Genomic DNA, 20,253 nt, shown 5'->3' on the forward strand with positions numbered 1-20,253 from the left:
GACTTTGACATGGGAGAGCACAGCATGAAGACAAAAGTTATCATTAAGCATATCTCAAGCTTCCTCTTCTGAAGTTGTAGGGGTTTTTTTCATTCTAGATTTTGGCCTGCTGCCTAATGTCTCTCTCTAATTTTTCCCCCTACCCTCTGTCTCCTTTTGCTTTCTGCTTCTTGCCTCCGATCTATCCTGTTCTTCACCTCAGGGGACACCACACAAAGGATGAGATCCGCTCCGTTTCCAACCCCTGCAGAATTGGATGCATATGCTAAGAAGGTTGCCAACAACCCCCTCACCATTAAGATCTTCCCCAACAGTGTCAAGGTCCCCCAGAGGAACCACGTGCGCCGTACTGTCAACGGGCTGGATACGTCAGGCCAGCGCTACAGCCCTTATCCTTCCTCTCAGGCCAGTGCCAAGACAGGCCTCCTCGCCATCATCAAGGTGCCCACTGTCAAAGGCATCCTAAAAGATTTTGACGGTAGCCGGGCTCGCTTGCACCCTGACGTCATCATGAACCCCCTTACGGGACCCTATCAGGTGGCTTCAACCAGCACTTTAAACCACCAGGTGCAGAACCTTCCCCGGCCCCAGCAGAGGTTACCCCTTCCACCGCAGGACCCCCCTCAGACTGTGCATATACCCCTTCCCCAGCAGCAGGTGCACACCCAGAGTCTCAGACAGCCTCCCCCAATGGCCCAGCACCCTCAGGGCCCAGCCAGACTCCAGACTCAGTCTCAGCACCCAGCTCTCGGGCAAACACAGGGGCCACCTACTGTCATGCTCCAGCAGCAGCACCTTCAGCAGCAGCAGCAGCAGCCTCCACCTGGCCTGCAGGGAAGCAGAAAGCTTCCCGATGGCGATGCACCACCTAATGTTACTGTCTCTACCTCAACCATTCCACTCTCTATGGCTGCTGGTCTGCACCAGGGCCGCCAGGCTGACCTGAACACCATCGTACATCAGATCAACCAATTCTGCCAAGCTCGGGCCCAGGGTGCAGGAACCACCTCCATGTGTGAGGGCCAGATCGCCAACCCCAGCCCCATCAGTCGCAACCTGCTTATCAGCGCTTGTTCTAGGGTTTCCATGCACAGTAACCCTGCCACCCCTGGCTTCCCCCCACCCAACTGCATCATTGGCTCTCAAGAGAAAGCCACAGCCCCAGTGGGAGCTCACCCTCCACCCAGTGTGGCTGCTATGAACCACTTGCCTTCCAACCACACTGATCTCAAGCAGCAGCACCAGCTGCAGCAGCACCAACTGCACCCACATCAGAATCAGCAGCAGCAACTACAACACACCACGCAGCAGCAGCAGAAGATGCGCTCTTGGAATCAACATCAGTTGGCTCATGTACCCCACATTCAGAATGGGGGGAGCCACCTCTGCAAGCAGCCTTCCAGGGACGCCACCTTCCATTTTAAGGGCATGGGCTACCCTGCAGAGGTGTGCGTGGGTCAGCCTTACTCACTAAAACCTCCCGTAGAGAGGCCCACCCCCTCCCCACCTGTTAACAACAATGGCATGCCCGGCCCCATGGCCCACTACACTAACGGTCACTACTTCCAGTCGCACATTTGGAACAGCAGCATCCTACCCACACCCAACAGTGACAGCTCCGGGTCTCAGGACATAGCCATGCCATTCCACGGTGCAGGCCCAGGAGGGTGCACCACGCTAGACTGTGGGCCCCCTGGGGCTCCCCATTACCGGCTAGGATCAAGCTCCTCCTCCTCCTCCTCCGCCCAGACTAATCTGATGCAAACAGCAGATTACTTGGGTGGAGACTTTCAGACGCCCTATTTCCGCGATCAGAATCTAGGGTTGATGGGCAAGATGCACAGGCCCCCTCTGAGCAGGGTAGGTCCAGAGGTTGGGGATGGCAGAACCGCTCTCATCCAGCACCCAGGGTACAGATAAGCTATGGCCTTGTCTCCACAACTGTTATCAGCACCCTTTGTTTAGTCTTAAGAAAGGAAACATGAATAAAACTCAACTTATAACTTAAGCAAATGACTGCTAATGTTAAAGAGGGTAAATTAATATATTTAATGAAGATCAGTAGGTTTTTTTTTGTTTGTTTGTTTAATCTTGCAAGTGATCAATTGCTAATTCTAGGTTTGTTAACGAGGGCTTCTAACTGGCACTTCATACTGTTTATTACCTGCTTTTTTCCCTTGATGATACTTGTCAATTTACGTGCCTGGATCTCAAGTGATCCTGTGTCATTTCTACTTCAGACCTGCCACTAAAGTTTCCTTATGCATGCAAGAAAGAAAAACAGATCCCTCTCTGAAAAAACATCTGCTGATAGATTTTTTTTTTCTTCTTCCTGTAACAGGATCATGTCAGGAAATTTTTTGGCTCCGACTAGGTTCATTAAATTAGTTTCATTTCGATGATTAAACGCAGTCACTTCAGGACAAAAGAGAGAGAGATGACCGTGCTTCAATGCAAAGCCATCAGTTAGTGAAGTATAACAGAGTCCAGCTGGGACCTGTTCCAGAAAGCAGGTTTAGTTAGTTTGAGTTGATGAAGTGCAGCTGGGTCAGTCAGCTTAGGTAATATTAAAAAAAAAAAAAAAAAAAAAAAGCAGTTATCAGTGGAGCTCCGAGTCCAACAATCACTATGGCAACGGGTAAATAAAGAGCAAATCTTCCACTTTAAATGGAAATATGAATGTTTGTCAATCTGTCACATTTTTCTTTTTTTCTTTCTTTCGTTTTTTTTTTTTTAAAGCCACATTTTATTCAGCTTGAATTTTACTTATTTTTTTTTAATGGAAGTTGGAATCCTACCTTTTATTGGCTACAATATCTGAAGGCTGAAATACAGGAAACAGCAGTGGAATATTGGAATATGGATCAAACAGATATGATGGCATTTAATTACTGTAACGTCAAAGTGTGTTGTAATGATTTGCAGTAAAAAAACTGACTGTACCTTTTAAGACAGCTTTGTTGCATTCGCTCAGTAGCATATATTGACCTCAGCATGTGTGCATATTTCACATGCTATGGGAACACTTTTGGACTGTCTGCAGTCTGTAAGACTCAAAGACTCACTCTGAACTACATGTAGCTTGGTTTAAGAAGCTGGTTTCAGCAGGTACGCAATCATCCTCCCTCAGTCATCTTCACCATGTTATGCCGCTGTGATAAAATAGGATATATCATGAGATATGATAATAATACTCGAAGTATGTACCTTATAAACGATAGTATGGCCAATAAACAGGACAAGCTTCATGCAGAGGATTTTTTTTATTTAAACAGGGATTATGCCAATATGCAGTTTAGTGTCGAGAAAGTGGTTAAGAACCTGACAGCTGCCATCCTGTCTACAGAGTTATAACGGAAGACCATGTAGCATGCAATAGATTTTATTCTTCCATGTCCACGGATCGCTGTATGTCCAGATCGATAGTCTTGAAAGGAAGAAAGTCCTCGGACAACAAAGTCAATATTCAACCAGATAGTATCCTAACTCTCAACTCTGCATTCACTGCTGGATAATAGGAGGTTAAAAAGAACCTGCAGGTTAGAGTCACAGAGTCGGTTATGCCAACTGACTGATCCAGCATGTCAAAGTTAACAAACCTCAAAGTTTGGCTAAATCTGCTTTCTGGAATAGGCCTCGGGCAAAGCTTGCAGTATGCACACATGCACAAAGGGGTTCTCCTTCTTTTTAAATGTCATTATTTGTATAATAGGATTCTTCAAGATCGATACCTCTCCGTCACTTAAGGAAGTCTGTAATCAGGTTGTTTGTACATATTTAAGTTCCAAGAGGGAGCAAACAAGTTGAAAAACTTTGATGCTTGGTCCTGCTTCACATGCTGCAATGAATTCAGGTGTTTACAAAGGAAAGAAAAAAGAGAAAAAGAAATAAAGGCATAACAGACTGCGTTAGTGCCACGTTTGGCAGCAAGATTGTGAAATGTTTATGACAAGGAAGGTTGTGATAAAATTTACTCCTACCTTTTTAAAAGCGACCAAAGTCAGGTTAACAAGGACACACTGTTAGGAAGCGGTGCCATTTTTAAAGTTCGTGTCCTTTTCAGATCGTCTTTGTATCTATGACAAATGTGTTTACTTGAATGTTTGAGATGATTTGTTTTGAAGGTATTGAAAGGCACAGACAAAAGTCTCTGAAGTAGATGAAATCCGCGTCAATGCCCCGTAGGAACTCACTACACGCCTAGCTAGATTTGTGGTCCCAACAATGGGCACCTCAGCAAACAGAGTTACATGTTGTTGCTACTGATGCTGAAATGAAAAGACCAAATTGATCACTTGCAAGAGCACTCGGAGGTAAACGAAGCCCGACTTTTAAGTGAAACAGCAAATGCATTGTTTATTTTATTGTACACTGGCTTACCTACTAGACTACTGTAACTTTAAAGTTTAATGATTGTGTATGAATGCTGCCTGTGGATGTGGGAACGGTTAAGGGTGAGTGTGTGTGTGTGTGTGCAGTAGACAGTGTGTGTGTGAGATATAACGCAATGGCACCCATGTTTTGTTCTCCTAACCCCCTAATGACCCTTAAAAAGCCTTAAGTGTTTGGTCCTTGGACTTTCCTTTGAAAATGAGCATGGTTTAATGAAAACCCCAAATAAGAAGGAAGAGGCAATGGTAAGGATCCACAGAAACAGCAATTTTATTTTGCTTTTCTTTTTTTTTTTTTTGACTTTTTACTTTAATGAAGTTTTGTTGAATAGGCAGAGCAATTCCTTAGATATTCTTTATTATGTAAAGTGAGGAAAATGAGTAATATTTTGTAATTATATATTTTTAGCAATGTGTAGTTTTTTGAGCTGTAACAATTTTTTTTTCTTCTCCCTCCCCTCCCCACAATCTTTCAAAGCTTCAGTTTGCAGTTGTGACTATTTATAATACTTGATTTGCTTGTTATTTAAAATTTTATTTTTTTTCTTTATTTCTTGTACTGTTGCTGTGAAATGGAAGAAGGTCCACGAGCCTTTCTTTTGTGTCATTCTGTACGACAGATAAGAGGCAAGAGCGTGAGAGTTGTGCTACTCTTTTTGTAATATTGTAATAATAAAATAAAGTTCTAATTTATGCTTTGAACTCAGTTCGCTTGAACATTAATTTGTCTAAATTAACAGCAGGCAGCCTAGCTCTTGTCATCCTCTGTGACAGTTCAGGTAGCTACACACACACACACACACACACACATTTGTCTCTCTCATAATCAGCCCTAGAAGCGACTCGGTGTTTCTAAAGGCTTGTCTAAGCCACATTTGTAACTGTGACAGGTAGAGCCAAAGGTGGTGATTGCTACACCAATTGCTGCCGCTTCATGCCATTTATCCAGGCCGGAACAGGAAGTGGAGTAGACAAAGCAAGCTGTGAAATCTGTGGGACTGATCTGGTCGCAGTAGATTTAGCTTGTCTGGCTGTGATGAAAATGGGCCTAGTATAAAGGGCACACAGTGGGAGGGAAGGATCAGCACCTTGGTGAGTGGCATTACTCCACGAAGGTTTTCGAGCGATACCAGAGGTGCCAGCAGGTTATGGCCTTTGAGCAGAGGATGTGCATCCAGTTGACGTGCAGGAGCAGCATGTAGAAGAAGCCGCTGGATTAAATGTTCTGCTTTAAAGGTTTGCTTTAAAATTTCTTTGCTATTTGCACAACACTGCCTGGCGTTCAATACTGATAAATATTGCTGTTTTACACTGTTGTCAGTCAAACCCAAAGTGTCCACAAGGTTTTCTTGGGAAGGTTACACTGGGGTATCAATCAGTCAGTAAAGTAGATTATCCATGTCTGTTAAAATTATTGGGCAAGTAAAACAGCCAGTCAGGCTGAGTAGCCAGAGAGCAGCTCTCTGTTAGACCGGTGTCATCTCTGTGGACTGGTACGCCTGCCACCGCCTACTGCCATCCATGAATAAGCCTCTCCAGCTCCTCCCTGTGGGTAAAGCAGGAAAATGTTAGTGGACTCGAATTACTTTCCTCCCTCACACAAATCCATGAATTCATGTTTCCGCACCTCTTTGTTGGCTCCTAGGCGGGGTTTCAGTGCCTGGCTGCTGGACACGCTCCCAACAGCCGGGATCCTCATCGATTTTGACCAGGTTGCTGTTCCATTTGTTCCAGTTGACTTCCTCCACTCTGAGGAGACAAGAGGACACATGCTCCAATTACTGTCTGCCGTGTGACACATCAATCAGCTGTCAACAAAATTAGCGAACAACATGGTGTACTGTGCATCAATCGATTATGCTCACACAGCCGCGTCTTGGATGAACTCTTCAATGCTAAACCTTTGTTTCTCCTTTGTTACTGTGCCTTGATGAAGTTGGCCTTTATCAGCCTTTATTGTGAGCAGCAGAGTGGTGATCAGTTTCATGCAAGGGATTTTATACTCCTTGATATGAAGAATCTTAATATGAAAACCTGGCCAATAAAGTCAGATAATAAGTCTAATATTAGACCTCATACATCATCCTTCCTGTCACCAGGAAACCCACTACAAACCCACAAAGACTGACACACATGCAGAGGTTCAATTTAGCACAGCTGAACACAAATAATATAGCCAATACTGAAACGTAGCCAAATGTATGACTAATAACTCTAATAATTATGTATTCAATACCCAAACGCATTCTTTTCTCCTGTCTTTATACATGTCTGGATTTATCTGCAAGCGAGTTCAAGCCGCAGCTCACTAACAGCCAGTTTTCTAGATTTTGTTTTTCTGCAGCCACAGAAGCCAACTAGTGCTAATGCACGTTGTAGTGATCAAACTAACAAATTTAGTAAAGTAAATGCAACATTTGAACATCATGTCAGCTGAAATAATTCAAAGTTAGACTAAGTTAGATTATAGTCATTATTTATGTCAGGCATTTTTAGTCTTTCTTGGACAAGGACAATTGTAAAGCAGGGGAAAAGCAAGAATGACACAGGACATGCAGACCCATGTAGTAGTGTTTTTTTTTTTTTTTTTTTTTTTTTACATTTTAAGAGAAAAAGCTTTGACCCAACAGGGCCTCCATAACTTGTGAGGCTGCATTTGGCATCATAGTGCTTTGTGCTAAATTATCCATGTTCAGCTGGTTTAGTATGTTGGTGTGCAATAAATGCAAAGTGCAGATGAGGCTGATTGGAACAACAATAATTGACAAATAACTTGTTACCCCTGAAAACTACTAGGAAAAACCACTGAAGCTCTTTTCTGAGCTGAGTGGTATCTGTCATATTTCACCTTATTGAACAAAATGACTGCGTGTGCATCAGAAGCTAGTGAAGGTGGTCTCTGCCTGTTCAGCTATTCTTGGAAAAACCCAAAAACTGTTCTAATGGTTATCAAACCGCGTCTTGATAACACCTCCTTAACGACGAGGTGTTGCAACCCGTCGTTAAGTAAACATAAATGCAGAATGAAACATTTGATTTTGTAATACTGCTAGATGAAAACTAAAGGAACTTCCTGTATTATAATCGTGTGCAGCTCTATATTTTCACTCTTGGACTTCATTAGAGTAACTTTGCATGACTCACAGTTAAAAAAAAAAATTCTTCTGGACTGATGCTCCTAATAAAAGAAAGGCTTTAACAGCAGATGGGTGTGGCCGCTGGGCTCACTGATGTGCCTGAGACAGCCTTATTAACCCTGTAACACCAAATGTATCATATTTGACACGTGAGCTTTTGATATCTATATAAGTGTGTCTTCTCTTCCCCCCCCCCCCCCCCCCCCACAAAAAAAATAAAATAAAATAAATAAATAAATATAACTATAAACTATAAATCTTTCTTTATTTGAAACTTTTTGCCATGTTTAAACTAGGAATGTACAAGAGCTGCAGCCTTCAGGAAGCTGGGACTTCAATCAACAGATTTCCAACCCTGCCCTATGCCAATATGTCATTGGAAAAAATGAGGCCTCTATCTCCAGTAGGGGTTAAGGTAAGGGCGTAGCATTCAAGAAGGAAGAAGCTTCATGTTGATCTTTGTGGTATCTATTAATGTCTGCTTGCTAACATGTTGTCTTTGTCAACAGAAACATTAGATGGTATTGGTTAAAAGCTTAGATTTCATTAAAAAAAAAGCTATGAAGATGCTAAACCACAAATGTCAACCCTATGTTGGAGCTAGAATGTCCAGGGCATTTGCAGCCCTTTGAAAATGTGTGACTAACCACTGTGCTGTCACTGAACTGAATAGAAGCCAACCTGAAACACCGTCGGCGGTCCTTTCCGGTAGCAGTGTTGAGATTTTTCTCCACCCCACAGCGAAAATAACCCTTCAGGCAACAGGGCAGTCTCCTCTCCATGTCCAGGATAGTGATAGCCCTCTGAAAGCAGTCACATCATTTAAATCACGCATACTTCACTTATATACTCACATCAGCTCTGAACACTCTGACCTGTAGCTTCCAGATGCTGGTGGTCTCATTGGTGAGCTTCTCCACAGTGCGGTTCATGAGCGCGATGAGCATGTTGAGCAGCAGGATGTAGGTAAGTATGATATAGAAGATGAGGAGCACATAGAAGACGTCTATGTACTTGTAATTCTGGATGAACTCCATGTCGCCCATGCCAATGGTGAACTTGAAGAGCTGCAGGGTAGTGTAGGAGATGTTTGAGAAGGTGGGTTTGACACAATCCTCAAGACCAACAAGGAGAAAACGAGGTGATTTAGTGGTGTTTGTTGTATTCAGCTCTTTATCAGGAGACTTGTCCGCTGTAGGGTCTTTGAGCAGGGTGACCACCGCTGTGATAGGAAGCAGGTTACAGCAGGTTAAGCAGGTCTGATCAGGGTACACAAGCTGCAGATTCTGTCCCAAAATACTCTTTTTGTAAAAGAGTATTTTGTATGTAAAACTTTTTAAATGGAATCAAAAAATGCAGATGTTTTTGTGCAAACCTTTCTCCTTTTTAGAGAGGGTATAATACCTGCTGAAAATCCAAAGAGGAAGACGATGTAGACAAACAGGAAGCGCAGGATGTCACTGAGGATCATCTGCAAACAAGGAGACAGAGAGCCTCAGTGATGGGATCAGTTGCTACTATCTTCTCTGTGGAACTGCGTGACATGCGAGGGCTACCTTTTGTATCATGACACTATAGATGCCCATGTGCTCGTTGCCCCTGGAGAAGTAGAGTATGTTCACCCAGCTGAGAGCAAGACACAACACCAGGAAGCTGAGGTACTCATCCCTCCCAAACAGGTGGAGCCCAGTGGAGATCAGGAAGAGGACACCCTGCAAAAGACTATCAGCGGCAGCACTGTAATAACTATTAACATGACTGCTGAGGAGTTTTACTGTGCTGTACATCTTCCACAAACCATTTATTTGCAAAGTGTTGTGGAAAAACCTATTTTTTCCCAAAAGAAGCACAATGCCTATAGAAAGTATATAACCAACTTACCAATGTTTGGACACAAACATGCTTTTTATTTATTTTTACGACTTTCTACATTGTGGATACAAACTGAATACATCAAATCTATGAAGTAAGATATATGAAATTATGTAGCAAAGAAAAAATTTATGAATAATTCTAAATATGTCTTATCTTTTAGATTCCCCAAAGTAGCCACCTTTGCTTTGGCGACAGCACTGCAAACCTTCAATCATTCTGGAAAATTACAAAAACTTTGTGTCCCCAAGTGCATTCGCAAAAACCATCAAGTGCTATGACGAAACTGGCTCACATGAGGACCACCCCAGGAAAGGAAGACCAAGAGTCACCTCTGCTGCTGAGGATAAATTCATCCAAATCACCAGCCTCAGAAATCGCAAGTTAACCGATTAGAGCAGATTAGAGGTCAAATAGCTGCTAAGAAACGCCTACTAGGGAAAAGAAACAAGCAGAAGAGATTTGTTTAAACCAAGAAACACAAAGAATGGACATTAGACCGTTGAAAATCTGTGCTTTGGTCTGATGAGTCCAAATTAGAGATCTTTGGTTCCACCCGTCGTGTCTTTGTGCGACGCAGAAAAGGTGAACGGATGGTCTCTACATACATGGTTCCCACTGTGAAGCATGGAGGAGGAGGTGTTTTGGTGTCGGAGTGCATCCACAGCATCCTGCAGCAACATGCCATCCCATCCGGGTTTGTGTTTAGCTGGAGCATCATTTATTTATCAATAGGACAATGACCCCAAACACACCTCCAGGCTTTGTAAGGCCTATTTGACCAAGAAGGAGAGTGATGGAGTGCTGCACCAGATTGCCTGGCCTCCACAGTCACCTAACCTAAACCAAATTGAGATGGTTTGGGATGAGATTTGACCGCAGAGTGAAGGCAAAAGGCCCAACAAGTGCTCAGCATCTCTGGGAACTCCTTCAAGACTGTTTGAAAACCATTTCAGGCGACTACCTCATGAAGATCACTGAGAGAATGCCAAGAGTGTGCAAAGCAGTAATCAAAGAAAAGGGTGGCTATTTTGAAGAATCTAAAATATAAAACATGTTTTGAGGTATTTGACACTTTTTTGTTTACTACATAATTCCATATGTGTTCATTCACAGTTTTGATGCCTTCAGTAAGAATCTACAATGTAAATAGAAAAACACATTAAATGAGAAGGTGTGTCCAAACTTTTGACATCATTAAATCACAACAACTGCTGCAGTCAATTGAAACTATTAAAAGGAAATGTTAGTAGTAAAGGGGCTTCAGCTGATTGCTGCACGAATGCAAGTTGCGACTCTGTATCAGGAATAATACTGCATTATAAAGAGGTGAGAAAACTCCACAAGGTAACTTTAATTTTGAGCATGCCTGCTACTTACAAAAGAATCTCATAATATCCGTCAACCAGCAGGGTCTCCAGCTTTGGTCGTTTCCTCATCATATCTATAATCTAGGAATTCAGATGAGGTAATCAGTCATGTTACTGGACTACAACTTCCACTAGGTGGTGATATAAGAAAGTAGATGTACACAAACACAAAGTTAACTACATACCCCTATGAGAAAGAAGTAGCAGTTCGCAACTGCTGTCAGCAGCCAAGCTAAAATGTACAGGTGATCATCAGTCTTGAGGTTAATGTGAAACATTGGCTGTGGGGCACAGAGAGAACATCATCCACATTAACACAGGCCTGTCTGTGATGCTTGCACAGCTCACCTCTTTTGTGTCAGTCAGCTTACCATGCTTTCTTTCTTATAGTAGGCTAGGAGAGTAAAGATGATCAAGTACACAAGGTAGGACAGGAAGTTGAAGAAAAACATTCCACTGGCAAACCTATTCCACTTTTCTTCAAGCAGTTGGATCAGAGGCTCCGTCTCGAGCATCTCGTGACGGTTCTGAGAGGAGAAAGGAAGGGATGCACATTTGAGAACCGAACAGCATGCAACTACTGCTCTGACTGGTGTCACGATGCTGGAACTCACAGGGATGTCGCTGCCGTAGATCAGTATCTTCAGCACTGAGTTCTCCTCATATGAGTCCACGGAGGCCAGGTCGTACAGGGAGCAGTGGACGGGCCCATAAACCCACTCGGTGAATTTACGGGACAAGTGTTTGGTTCCAGTCTCTTGGAACTCTCGTCTTAAGATGTGTGAGAACAGCTGTAGACAAGTAAAAAGGAAAGCTAGAACAAAGAGAGTCTGTGAAGGTCTGATCTATTTCTGAAAACCCAGAAACCCACAGATCCCACCAAAACGTATAGTTTCTGCCCTGTCAGTAGTAAAGGAGCTCTGCACTTCATTCTCACTGTTGCTTTTCTCACTTGGTAGTACTCTTAATGTCAAACTGCAGTGTTTTACCCCAGTCTTGCCAGTGTGGGCAGCCATTTTGAGAGGTGTCAGGCCCTTCTTGTTCTCAATGTTTTCCAGCTGCACCTCGGGATACAGTCTCGCTGTGATCTTTAGGATACGGTCGTACATGCTGACTATGAATTCTGTGTTGCACTTGGAGTTGTCAGCCACCATCACAAGGGCATGCAGGACCGTGTTGCCTTGAGAATCTACCATCTTAGCATCTGCTCGCTGGTATTCATTGTCCATTAAGAAGTCTACCACGTCGGGCTGGTTGGTGCAGGCTGCCAGAGACAGGGGCAGCTCACCTGCAGACAAAGATTTGATGATATTTTAAAGTTTTATTTCAGCCTTACTTATTTTTTTGAATCAAAATCAGGGTGTTGAAAGTGGAAGTGAAACACTAAATGTTTAAAGGCTACACCATGGAGCCCTGCCCTCAACAACTGACACAGATGTAACTGGATTTAAAAAATAAGTGCTTAAAGGCTTTAAAACATGTTTTGCGCCATCTTCTTTCAGTACAGAACATTACATCAAATTGTAAATGGCCTGTATTTGTATAGCGCTTTGCTAGTCCCTAAGGACCAATAAGCGCTTTACACATCCAGTCATTCACACACTGGTGATAGGAAGCTACATTGTAGCCACAGCCACCCTGGGGCGTACTGACAGAGGCGAGGCTGCCAGACACTGGCGCCACCGGGCCCTCTGACCACCACCAGTAGGCAACGGGTGAAGTGTCTTGCCCAAGGACACAACGACTAAGACTGTCCAAGCCAGGGCTCGAACCGGCAACCTTCTGATTACAAGACAAACTCCCAACTCTTGAGCCACGATCACATCACTGGGTTGAAAATTAAAAATCAGTCAAAAGGGACTATTTTTTTGCTGGTCCATTCTATGTCTAGTCAATCCAAACCATTAAAGAGCAAGCTGACAAATTCATGCTATCAGTACTGAACAGTACAGTACTGTGCAAAAGTATTACAGCTATTGTATTATAGGCATTGACCATTGCTCATTCAACCATTAAAAAGGATACCCAAGTCAAGGAACGAACCAGTGTTGTGTCTGCACATACCAGACAACAATGAACCGATTTGAAATTGTATCTTTAAGCACTTTGTCACTTAGTCTGCTGCAAAAAGAGATGTTTTGTTCTAATTTCTTTAGTTAAATCTATGAAAAATGCCAAAAACAACAGTTTGACAGACATGAAATAATATTTTTGCACCAACAAGGTGATTCCCAAAGAGCTATTATCGAAGAACTTGGCATATGTCGACATGGTGTGCAAAGTGTCCTTAAAAAGTTTGAAGAAACTGGATAGGTGGAGAACAAAAGAACTGGCAGGCCTAAAAAAAGACTATCTGCAACAGATGAACAATATCTGAAAGAAAGAAATGGCACTGAGGTGGTACTGAGGAGTTCAAGAGACAGGTACAACAAATAGTGTCTACACCCATCTGTAAAGGACGGTGGAGGCTCTATCATGGGTTGTGGCTGTATTTTAACCAGAGGTGTTGGGGATCTTGTCAAAATTTGGTAAATTGTAAATTACTGTAACTATTTCCCACTTTCCTAACAAAATGTTAAGAAAAGACGGTTAGCTCAATTCAATTCAATTCAATTCAATTCAATTTTATTTATATAGCGCCAAATCACAACATAAGTCGCCTCAAGGCGCTTCATAGATACAGAGAAAAACCCAACAATCATATGACCCCCTATGAGCAGCACTTTGGCAACAGTGGGAAGGAAAAACTCCCTTTTAACAGGAAGAAACCTCCGGCAGAACCAGGCTCAGGGAGGGGCGGCCATCTGCTGCGACCGGTTGGGGTGAGAGAAGGAAGACAGGATAAAAGACATGCTGTGGAAGAGAGACAGAGGTTAATAACAGATGTGATTCAATGCAGAGAGGTCTGTTAATACATAGTGAGCGAGAAAGGTGACTGGAAAGGAAAAACTCAATGCATCATGGGAATCCCCCGGCAGCCTATGTCTATTGCAGCATAACTAAGGGAGGATTCAGGGTCACCTGGTCCAGCCCTAACTATATGCTTTAGCAAAAAGGAAAGTTTTAAGCCTAATCTTGAAAGTAGAGATAGTGTCTGTCTCCTGAATCCAAACTGGAAGCTGGTTCCACAGAAGAGGGGCCTGAAAACTGAAGGCTCTCCCTCCCATTCTACTTTTAAATACTCAAGACTTGCACTGTAATAAATTTTGCCAGCTGTTGCAGTTCATCGCTTGGTTTTTGAGGTTCACCGAGCAGCTGAGGAAACATTTTTTTGTAACTTGCATTATATTGTGACAACTAGTTTTGAATCCAGTCATGGTTTCCTCTATGATTTAGGGACTACACACGAAGCTATCAGTGGGGGAAAGATTCCTGCATTACTCGTATTGTCCATTTTTATCTCTATCTTCCCTCTGAAGCTAGAGATGCAAATGCAAAACTGGAAAAATTTATTTTCGGGATCCTTAAGCAAAGGATGAGACTGTTGGTAGCAAGAGTGTTCTGTTTTTCTTTGTGGTGTGTTTGCAGTTAAATTTCCATTGACCAATGATGTTTGAGCAAGCTTTTGTTGCTCATGCAGAAAAAAATTCTGTCCAGGCAGCAACAGAAAAACACACATATGGTGAAACCGCCTTGAAACCATCAGCTAATATAAGTCGTTGATTTAGCCATTAACTAGATTAAAAAAAAAAAATCAGCATTTGTAAAAACTATCTGGCCGAAAGAAGAGCAAGTTTGACCCAAATAATCTTTTTGTTAAACTGGTAATAGAGGAAGATGAGTTACAGAGAGATAATTAATTGATTATAAATTGTGAAATTTATGGCCAACATGAAGATCATATTTACTTAATATTCCAGGTATTCTGTACATTTGAAACAATTATTTTATGTTTGATTAAAGAGTATACTGTTACACGCCAAAGAAAAATGTATCATATGTGACTTTTAAGGCTTTAATAAGTACCAGAGGTTATGTAACAGTATGTAGATAGGGATACTAATATAGTTGGTGTCATAGTTAAAGGGAACCCGAGGAAACCTTTACTTATCTTGAGTTCGCTCTTGTTTCTCATTCGAGATTCAAAGCTGTACTGGTCTTTTAATGTACTCACATGTAATTCAGAATTCTGCATTTTGCAAAAGAATAAGAAACTTGGAAAGGTAGTAGCATGTCCAAAAATAGGACAATCTTTCCCTTTGAACAACTTGCACATTGTTCCTCTATACATATTTGAGTATTAAGTATTGATCGAGGAAACTGGGCCATCATATTGTTCCTTCAAAAAAAAAAAAAAATCACACTTCTGCTCTGATTCTAAAAACTACAAAAATAACTGGCTGACTCACTGCGTCGGCATATGATCTTTGCATGAGGAAACTCCTCTCTGCAGCAGCATGTGCTCACCAAAGTAGAAGTAGGGACCCTTGTGTGGTTGGAAGAATTTCCCGCAAGCTCTGACGTGGACGTCTGCACCTTTGCTGACCAGCAGCTTCACATAAAAAATACTTCTCCTCTCGATGGCTATATGCAGAGCTGTCTGGCCTGCAAGAAAATGAGTCTTATTTAAACATGTCCACTGCATTACTGGAAAAAAATACTGGAATACGGATATCGTGACAAGGTTAAAAGACTTCAAATAAATCTCCCGGACACAGAAAATCTGTTACCTTTGTAGTAGTTGTTGGTGTAGGCTGCGTTCACAAACTCCTTAACATCACCCATCTTCTCTGAAATGTCAATCAACATTTCGACGGTCTCATTCCTGCCATCTTTGAGGTGCAGCAGAGCTTTCATTAAGGGCGTTTTACCGTAGGACCGATCTGTGGATGTAAACACAAATCCATGTGGTTAACACATAGGTCAGCATGTTCTACTTTAGTTGCAGCTGTTGCATTACCGGTCCTCCAACACTCACACAAAGAGTCAGAGAGTTTCTTCATATTTTGGCGCAAGTACTCTTGAAGGCCATCTAGTTTGCTGATATCTCTGCTGGCCACTGCTTCAAACAGTCTGTCACGGTTATACGTCTTGCTGTCTCTCCTGTTATCATGCTGATCCACACCTCGAATCCCTCTATACAAAAAACCAAAAAAGTGTAACAGTTGGGTTGCTGAGGGTTATTAAATCAGCACTTTGGGGCTTGAAAATACCCAGCACCAATCCTATAATGAGTGTTATATTGAGGCAAACTTCATTTTATCACTGCATGGAGAGGCTCACTTGTCAAAGTTGAAATTGAATCTGATCTGAGGTTTCGTCTTCTCCATTTCTTCCTGGTAATCAGTGTCCATAGGTGTCTTGGGGTCCTCCGGGCTCAACCTCAAAGCCAGACCATCTTTCTTAGTCATCTTTTGGCGCGACCTCTCCTCCTCTGTCCTGTCGTCTGTCTCCAGAGTGAAACCAAACATCTCAGATTTCTTCATTTTTCACCCTTTCCTCCAGTGATCTGCATGGAAATACGACACAGTTATACATAATCCAGAAGTGACAGAGGTGCTGCAAGGAGTTTTCAATACAAAGTGTAGAGATTTTTTTCAAGACACTGTTACTGTTTCACTGCTAATACCTAATAACTAAGACACTCAGTAACTACCATTTTACTGGTGCTTTTTTTAAATTTTATTTTCATTTAAATTGTAGTTAACCGGGTTTATGAGCTTTAAGGAGACTAAGTTTGGTAGTGGTTGTATGTGTGTCATGTCAAAATTTAACCTCTGACCTCACTTTTACATTTAACCCCAAATGCATTACAGATTTAAAGAAAGTAATGTCAAGAGAAAGAGCATGAGCTGCTAGTCAGTTATTTACGTCTAGTTACAAGTTGTAAAAATCAATATTATAACAAACCTATTATCCGTTAGCTTCTCCTACACAAGTTTGGTATTTTGTTTACAAAGTACCAGTTTGGTATTTTGTAAACAAAATAACAAAATACAAATTTTTGTATTTTGTTTACAAAATTTTGTTTACAAAATACCAAACTATACCAAATTATTCCCTTAAAAGTGTCTTGGCTGTCTTGGTGGAGGTTTGTTCTCTCTGGGTGCTTCTTGTTGAAAAAATCTACTAAAAGCAACTAATCGAGTCCTATTTAGCCTGCAGAAATTTGAAACATGAGAAAAAGGGCAATAAAATCACTGTACACCCAAATCTGTGTCCACAGTAAGTCATCTACAACAATTGGAGGAATCAAAGTAAAGATTTAAGTTAAACCATATAAAACTATGTCATTACACTGCTTGGATTGAATTGGTTACAAACACAGCCATGAGCCACTGTAAATAATTCAGGTCAGAGCGTGTAGCGTGGCTGCATCAGCAGAATCGGAAACATGTTTACCACAGGGGCTTATCTAATCCGTCTTAAATGGCACGAGCATAGCTTTCAGACATGTGATGTTTCCTCAACCAGTGGAACAAAGGAGTTTTTATTTAAAACACTTCCTTGACAACAGTAGAAACACAGCACTCGATCTTCTTGCTGCTTGCTGCTTTGTGACATGACCAATTGGTTTACAGTGTGGTTACACATTCACAGTCTAAAAGGATTCCAAGTTCAGCTGATAGTAAACAGACACTATGCCCCGATGTTAAAGAAAGATGCGTTAAGGGCCATGAGACCGTACAGAAATCTTCTGTGGCTTCTTGTTCCTCTTTTTGAGTCAGAAAATGGGGAATTACTGATTCAGTGGAAACTGTGTTATACCCCATGGACATCATGGGAGGAACACAGCAAAAAAAACAACAACGGACTAAAAACTGAGAATAAGAACATCTGTTGTGGTAAAAAAAACATTTTGCTGAACATCATGTAAAAGATGAATTAAATAGATGCTTTCAATCGCACAACTGAAACGGTAGTATTTTAAAGAAAGAAATGCTAAGCTTGCATGTCTATAAATGTTTTCATTGTAAAACTGCTTGTACAGGAACCTCTCCGACATCATGTGATTATGTCCTGGTGTATTATTTATGACTTATTGATCCATGATGCTCAGTAATGTGAGCCATGTATGTTTTTTTTAATGCTGCACAAACATGTCTCTACAATAATAAAGATAATCTGCTCTGTATTCTCACTGAGGCGCAATCTAAACTGTGAAAAACATCCCTTTAACTGCATACATGCCATCCATATACCGAAGCAGTGCAACATGCCACGGCAGTAGCACATTCTTCATGAACTAAAGCATTTTTTTTATAAAGTGGCAATCAAAGCAGTAACAAACGAGCTGACTCACCAGACTTCAATCTTCGTCGTCTGTACTGTTTCCTTTGTTTAAAAAGTTTTGAAAAAAATCTGATGTTAATGTCAAAACCACTGAGGTATTGACACACCCTCAGAGACATGGGCGTGTGAATACTGTTGTGTCTCTGAAGATGCCTGCTTAGCATTAAGAGAAATGAAATAGTAGGACCAAGGCAGAGGGAAATATGATAACCGGCCCTTGAGAAAATTAGAGCACTTTACTCTGGGCTTGAGTGCTTAAAAGGATGCTGTACTGACCATTACTGGACATGACAAAATACCACAGAGAATGCAGTGTATTTTCTGACCTAACACAACAGAGCTTGGCTTTTTTTGATGACTTCAGGAAAGAGGAGCTACAGAGCAGATTGCAGTGTTAAAACAACAGTTAAAATCTTTTATTATCTTTGAATTTATACAAACTAAATAATCCACTGAAGCACTTAGCTGAACAAAAAAGCAGGCATGAAGCAGAAGAGCACTGGCGTGTTGTCCACAGAAAATCCACAGAAAATGAAAGCAGAAGTTTCAAAAAGGAGAAACTTACCCTGAAGAATCAAATTGAAGATTTTGGTCGTAAGTCTTCTGGGGTTTTTTTTTTTTAGTCCATAAAGCTGCTCAAGAGTTTCCTGTACGTCTTACAAGCCTCTTCGTGTTCTCAATGTGATGTACTTGTGCGTTTTATTTAGTGCTGCTCTGGTCCTGTGACTAAATGTGTGGTTGCGGAGCATCTGCCTACCAGCGTGAGCTGTAGCTGCAGAGCTCGCATGAGACAACTTCCTTTTTTTACTTTTGAAAAGGATGCATGAGATTGTTATCGTTTGCATATGATGGCATAACCAAAACCGTCACTTGAACCCCAAAAAAACTTCTCTGTGATCTTGATCCCATTTGTATCTGAGCTTGTCATTCTCAAAGGAGCCTTGATTAAATACAAAACAGAAATGTGCACAAAGCTAAAACTCTCTTTATTAGCCCGTCTGAGCTCACGCAGGCAGAAAAACACATTCAACGACAGTCGGGCACAAATTCAGTTATTAACACCGGTTTATTTCTAGTAGCATCACTATCACTGTGGCTTAATGCAGCATAATGAGTGAGTGAACACACTTATAACGCAGTGGACTGTGACGTCTATATGTGCCTGTGGGAAAAAAAACTGTGTTTATGTGATTATAGTAAAATATGAAGCTATAGACTTGACAAACAGGTTTTCTCTTTAACTGGTTGATGACTTTTAATCTTCATAATCATAATCGTATCTCCTTAAACCAAATGACAACAAGTATGAAAAGGAATATTAAAAAAACAAACAAAGGACATCCATGAACTTTTTGAGTAGAACATATACTAAGTTAAAGGTCAAATTAAGGTTGAATGTCAGAAGAGGTGAATAAAGAGCAGTAAACATCAGAAAGAAGATTTCCCATGGCTCTTACAGGTCAGTTAAAGGATACTGCGATGACCCCCCCCCCAAGGCAGTAGGTGCTTTGTTACTGTAGCTTATAAAGTCTTATAAAGACCAGAGCAATCTGGCTTTGGGAGATTCTGACATGTATTAAATAAAAAGTTATGTTACTGTTTTGCTGAAAGTTATGGTCACTGAGCTGTCCTCGGCTTGTGATTCATGTGGCTTTGAGCTTGGCTGGGCCTGTGCCTGGTGTGTTTAAGTCTGTATAAGGTGCAGCTGCTGTTCTGTCCCTGATGGAATGTGGATTCTCTCTGGTCTGTTGGGGAGGGTTTTTTTTAGTGTTTTGTCAAAAAAGGTTGTCTTGGAGGCACATCCAAGGTTGCAGGTGTCATTGACGGTTCTAGCTGCTTCACTAGGCTCAAGGGTTTCAGCGCTTACGTTCCCGCCACAATTATCATAAAGGTGATACAGATTGTTCAGCCCTCAAACTTTTCATCACATCTGTTTACTCAAATTTTGAAACGAGTCTGAGTAAGGCATAATCACATTCAGAGCCACTTTATTGGTTCCATCAAACTTTGAAAACACTGCTGTGGGGGTAATGTGAATTAGGCCAGGTTTGGGAAAGACCCATGGCTGTTTGTTGCTGGCTGCCAGGGATGTAATTCAACTCATTACTGGGTTTAGTCTAAATGAGATGGTATTTGGTCACACGGTTTGCTTCGGGATTCTGTGGTACAGCCTGAACCCCATTGAGATAGTGAATCCGGTTCTGGATTATAGAAATGAAGCATCTTAATTATCCAAAAGCCAAACTGCAG

The 20,253-nt window shown here is 41.7% G+C and overlaps 2 protein-coding genes across 6 annotated transcripts in view; one reads left to right on the forward strand and one right to left on the reverse strand.

Annotated features, from left to right (window-relative positions):
* Nucleotides 1-5,093, forward strand: part of fam222ba (family with sequence similarity 222 member Ba) — a 30,382-nt gene extending 25,289 nt beyond the window's left edge. For all 3 annotated transcript variants that reach the window (XM_085469674.1, XM_085469675.1, XM_085469676.1), the window contains exon 3: nucleotides 203-5,093. In XM_085469674.1, coding sequence (XP_085325800.1) covers nucleotides 203-1,920 — 1,718 coding nt within the window. In that variant the 3' untranslated portion in view covers nucleotides 1,921-5,093. The remainder of the gene's footprint in view (nucleotides 1-202) is intronic.
* Nucleotides 4,650-18,761, reverse strand: trpv1 (transient receptor potential cation channel, subfamily V, member 1). Of its 3 annotated transcripts, none has more exons than XM_085469671.1 (16): nucleotides 18,569-18,761; nucleotides 15,994-16,219; nucleotides 15,689-15,846; nucleotides 15,441-15,593; nucleotides 15,178-15,315; nucleotides 11,760-12,058; nucleotides 11,385-11,561; nucleotides 11,142-11,297; nucleotides 10,956-11,051; nucleotides 10,781-10,851; nucleotides 9,085-9,250; nucleotides 8,933-8,999; nucleotides 8,404-8,750; nucleotides 8,210-8,331; nucleotides 6,019-6,140; nucleotides 4,650-5,937 (listed from the first exon to the last, which is right to left on the reverse strand). In XM_085469671.1, exons 2-16 carry the CDS (start codon nucleotides 16,194-16,196, stop codon nucleotides 5,858-5,860), a joined length of 2,355 nt encoding a protein of 784 aa, XP_085325797.1. In that variant the 5' UTR covers nucleotides 16,197-16,219; nucleotides 18,569-18,761; the 3' UTR covers nucleotides 4,650-5,857. The 3 variants fall into 3 exon arrangements, with proteins under 3 accessions (XP_085325797.1, XP_085325799.1, XP_085325798.1); XM_085469673.1 differs by lacking the exon at nucleotides 18,569-18,761 and adding an exon at nucleotides 18,014-18,084; XM_085469672.1 differs by lacking the exon at nucleotides 18,569-18,761 and having other exon boundaries at nucleotides 15,994-16,353.
* Nucleotides 18,762-20,253: the final 1,492 nt, after the last annotated feature.

This window comes from Copadichromis virginalis, linkage group LG10 (assembly GCF_057382275.1).
Source record: "Copadichromis virginalis isolate Kocher_CV1m ecotype Utaka linkage group LG10, C_Virginalis_male_GT1.1, whole genome shotgun sequence".
Taxonomy (NCBI): domain Eukaryota; kingdom Metazoa; phylum Chordata; class Actinopteri; order Cichliformes; family Cichlidae; genus Copadichromis; species Copadichromis virginalis.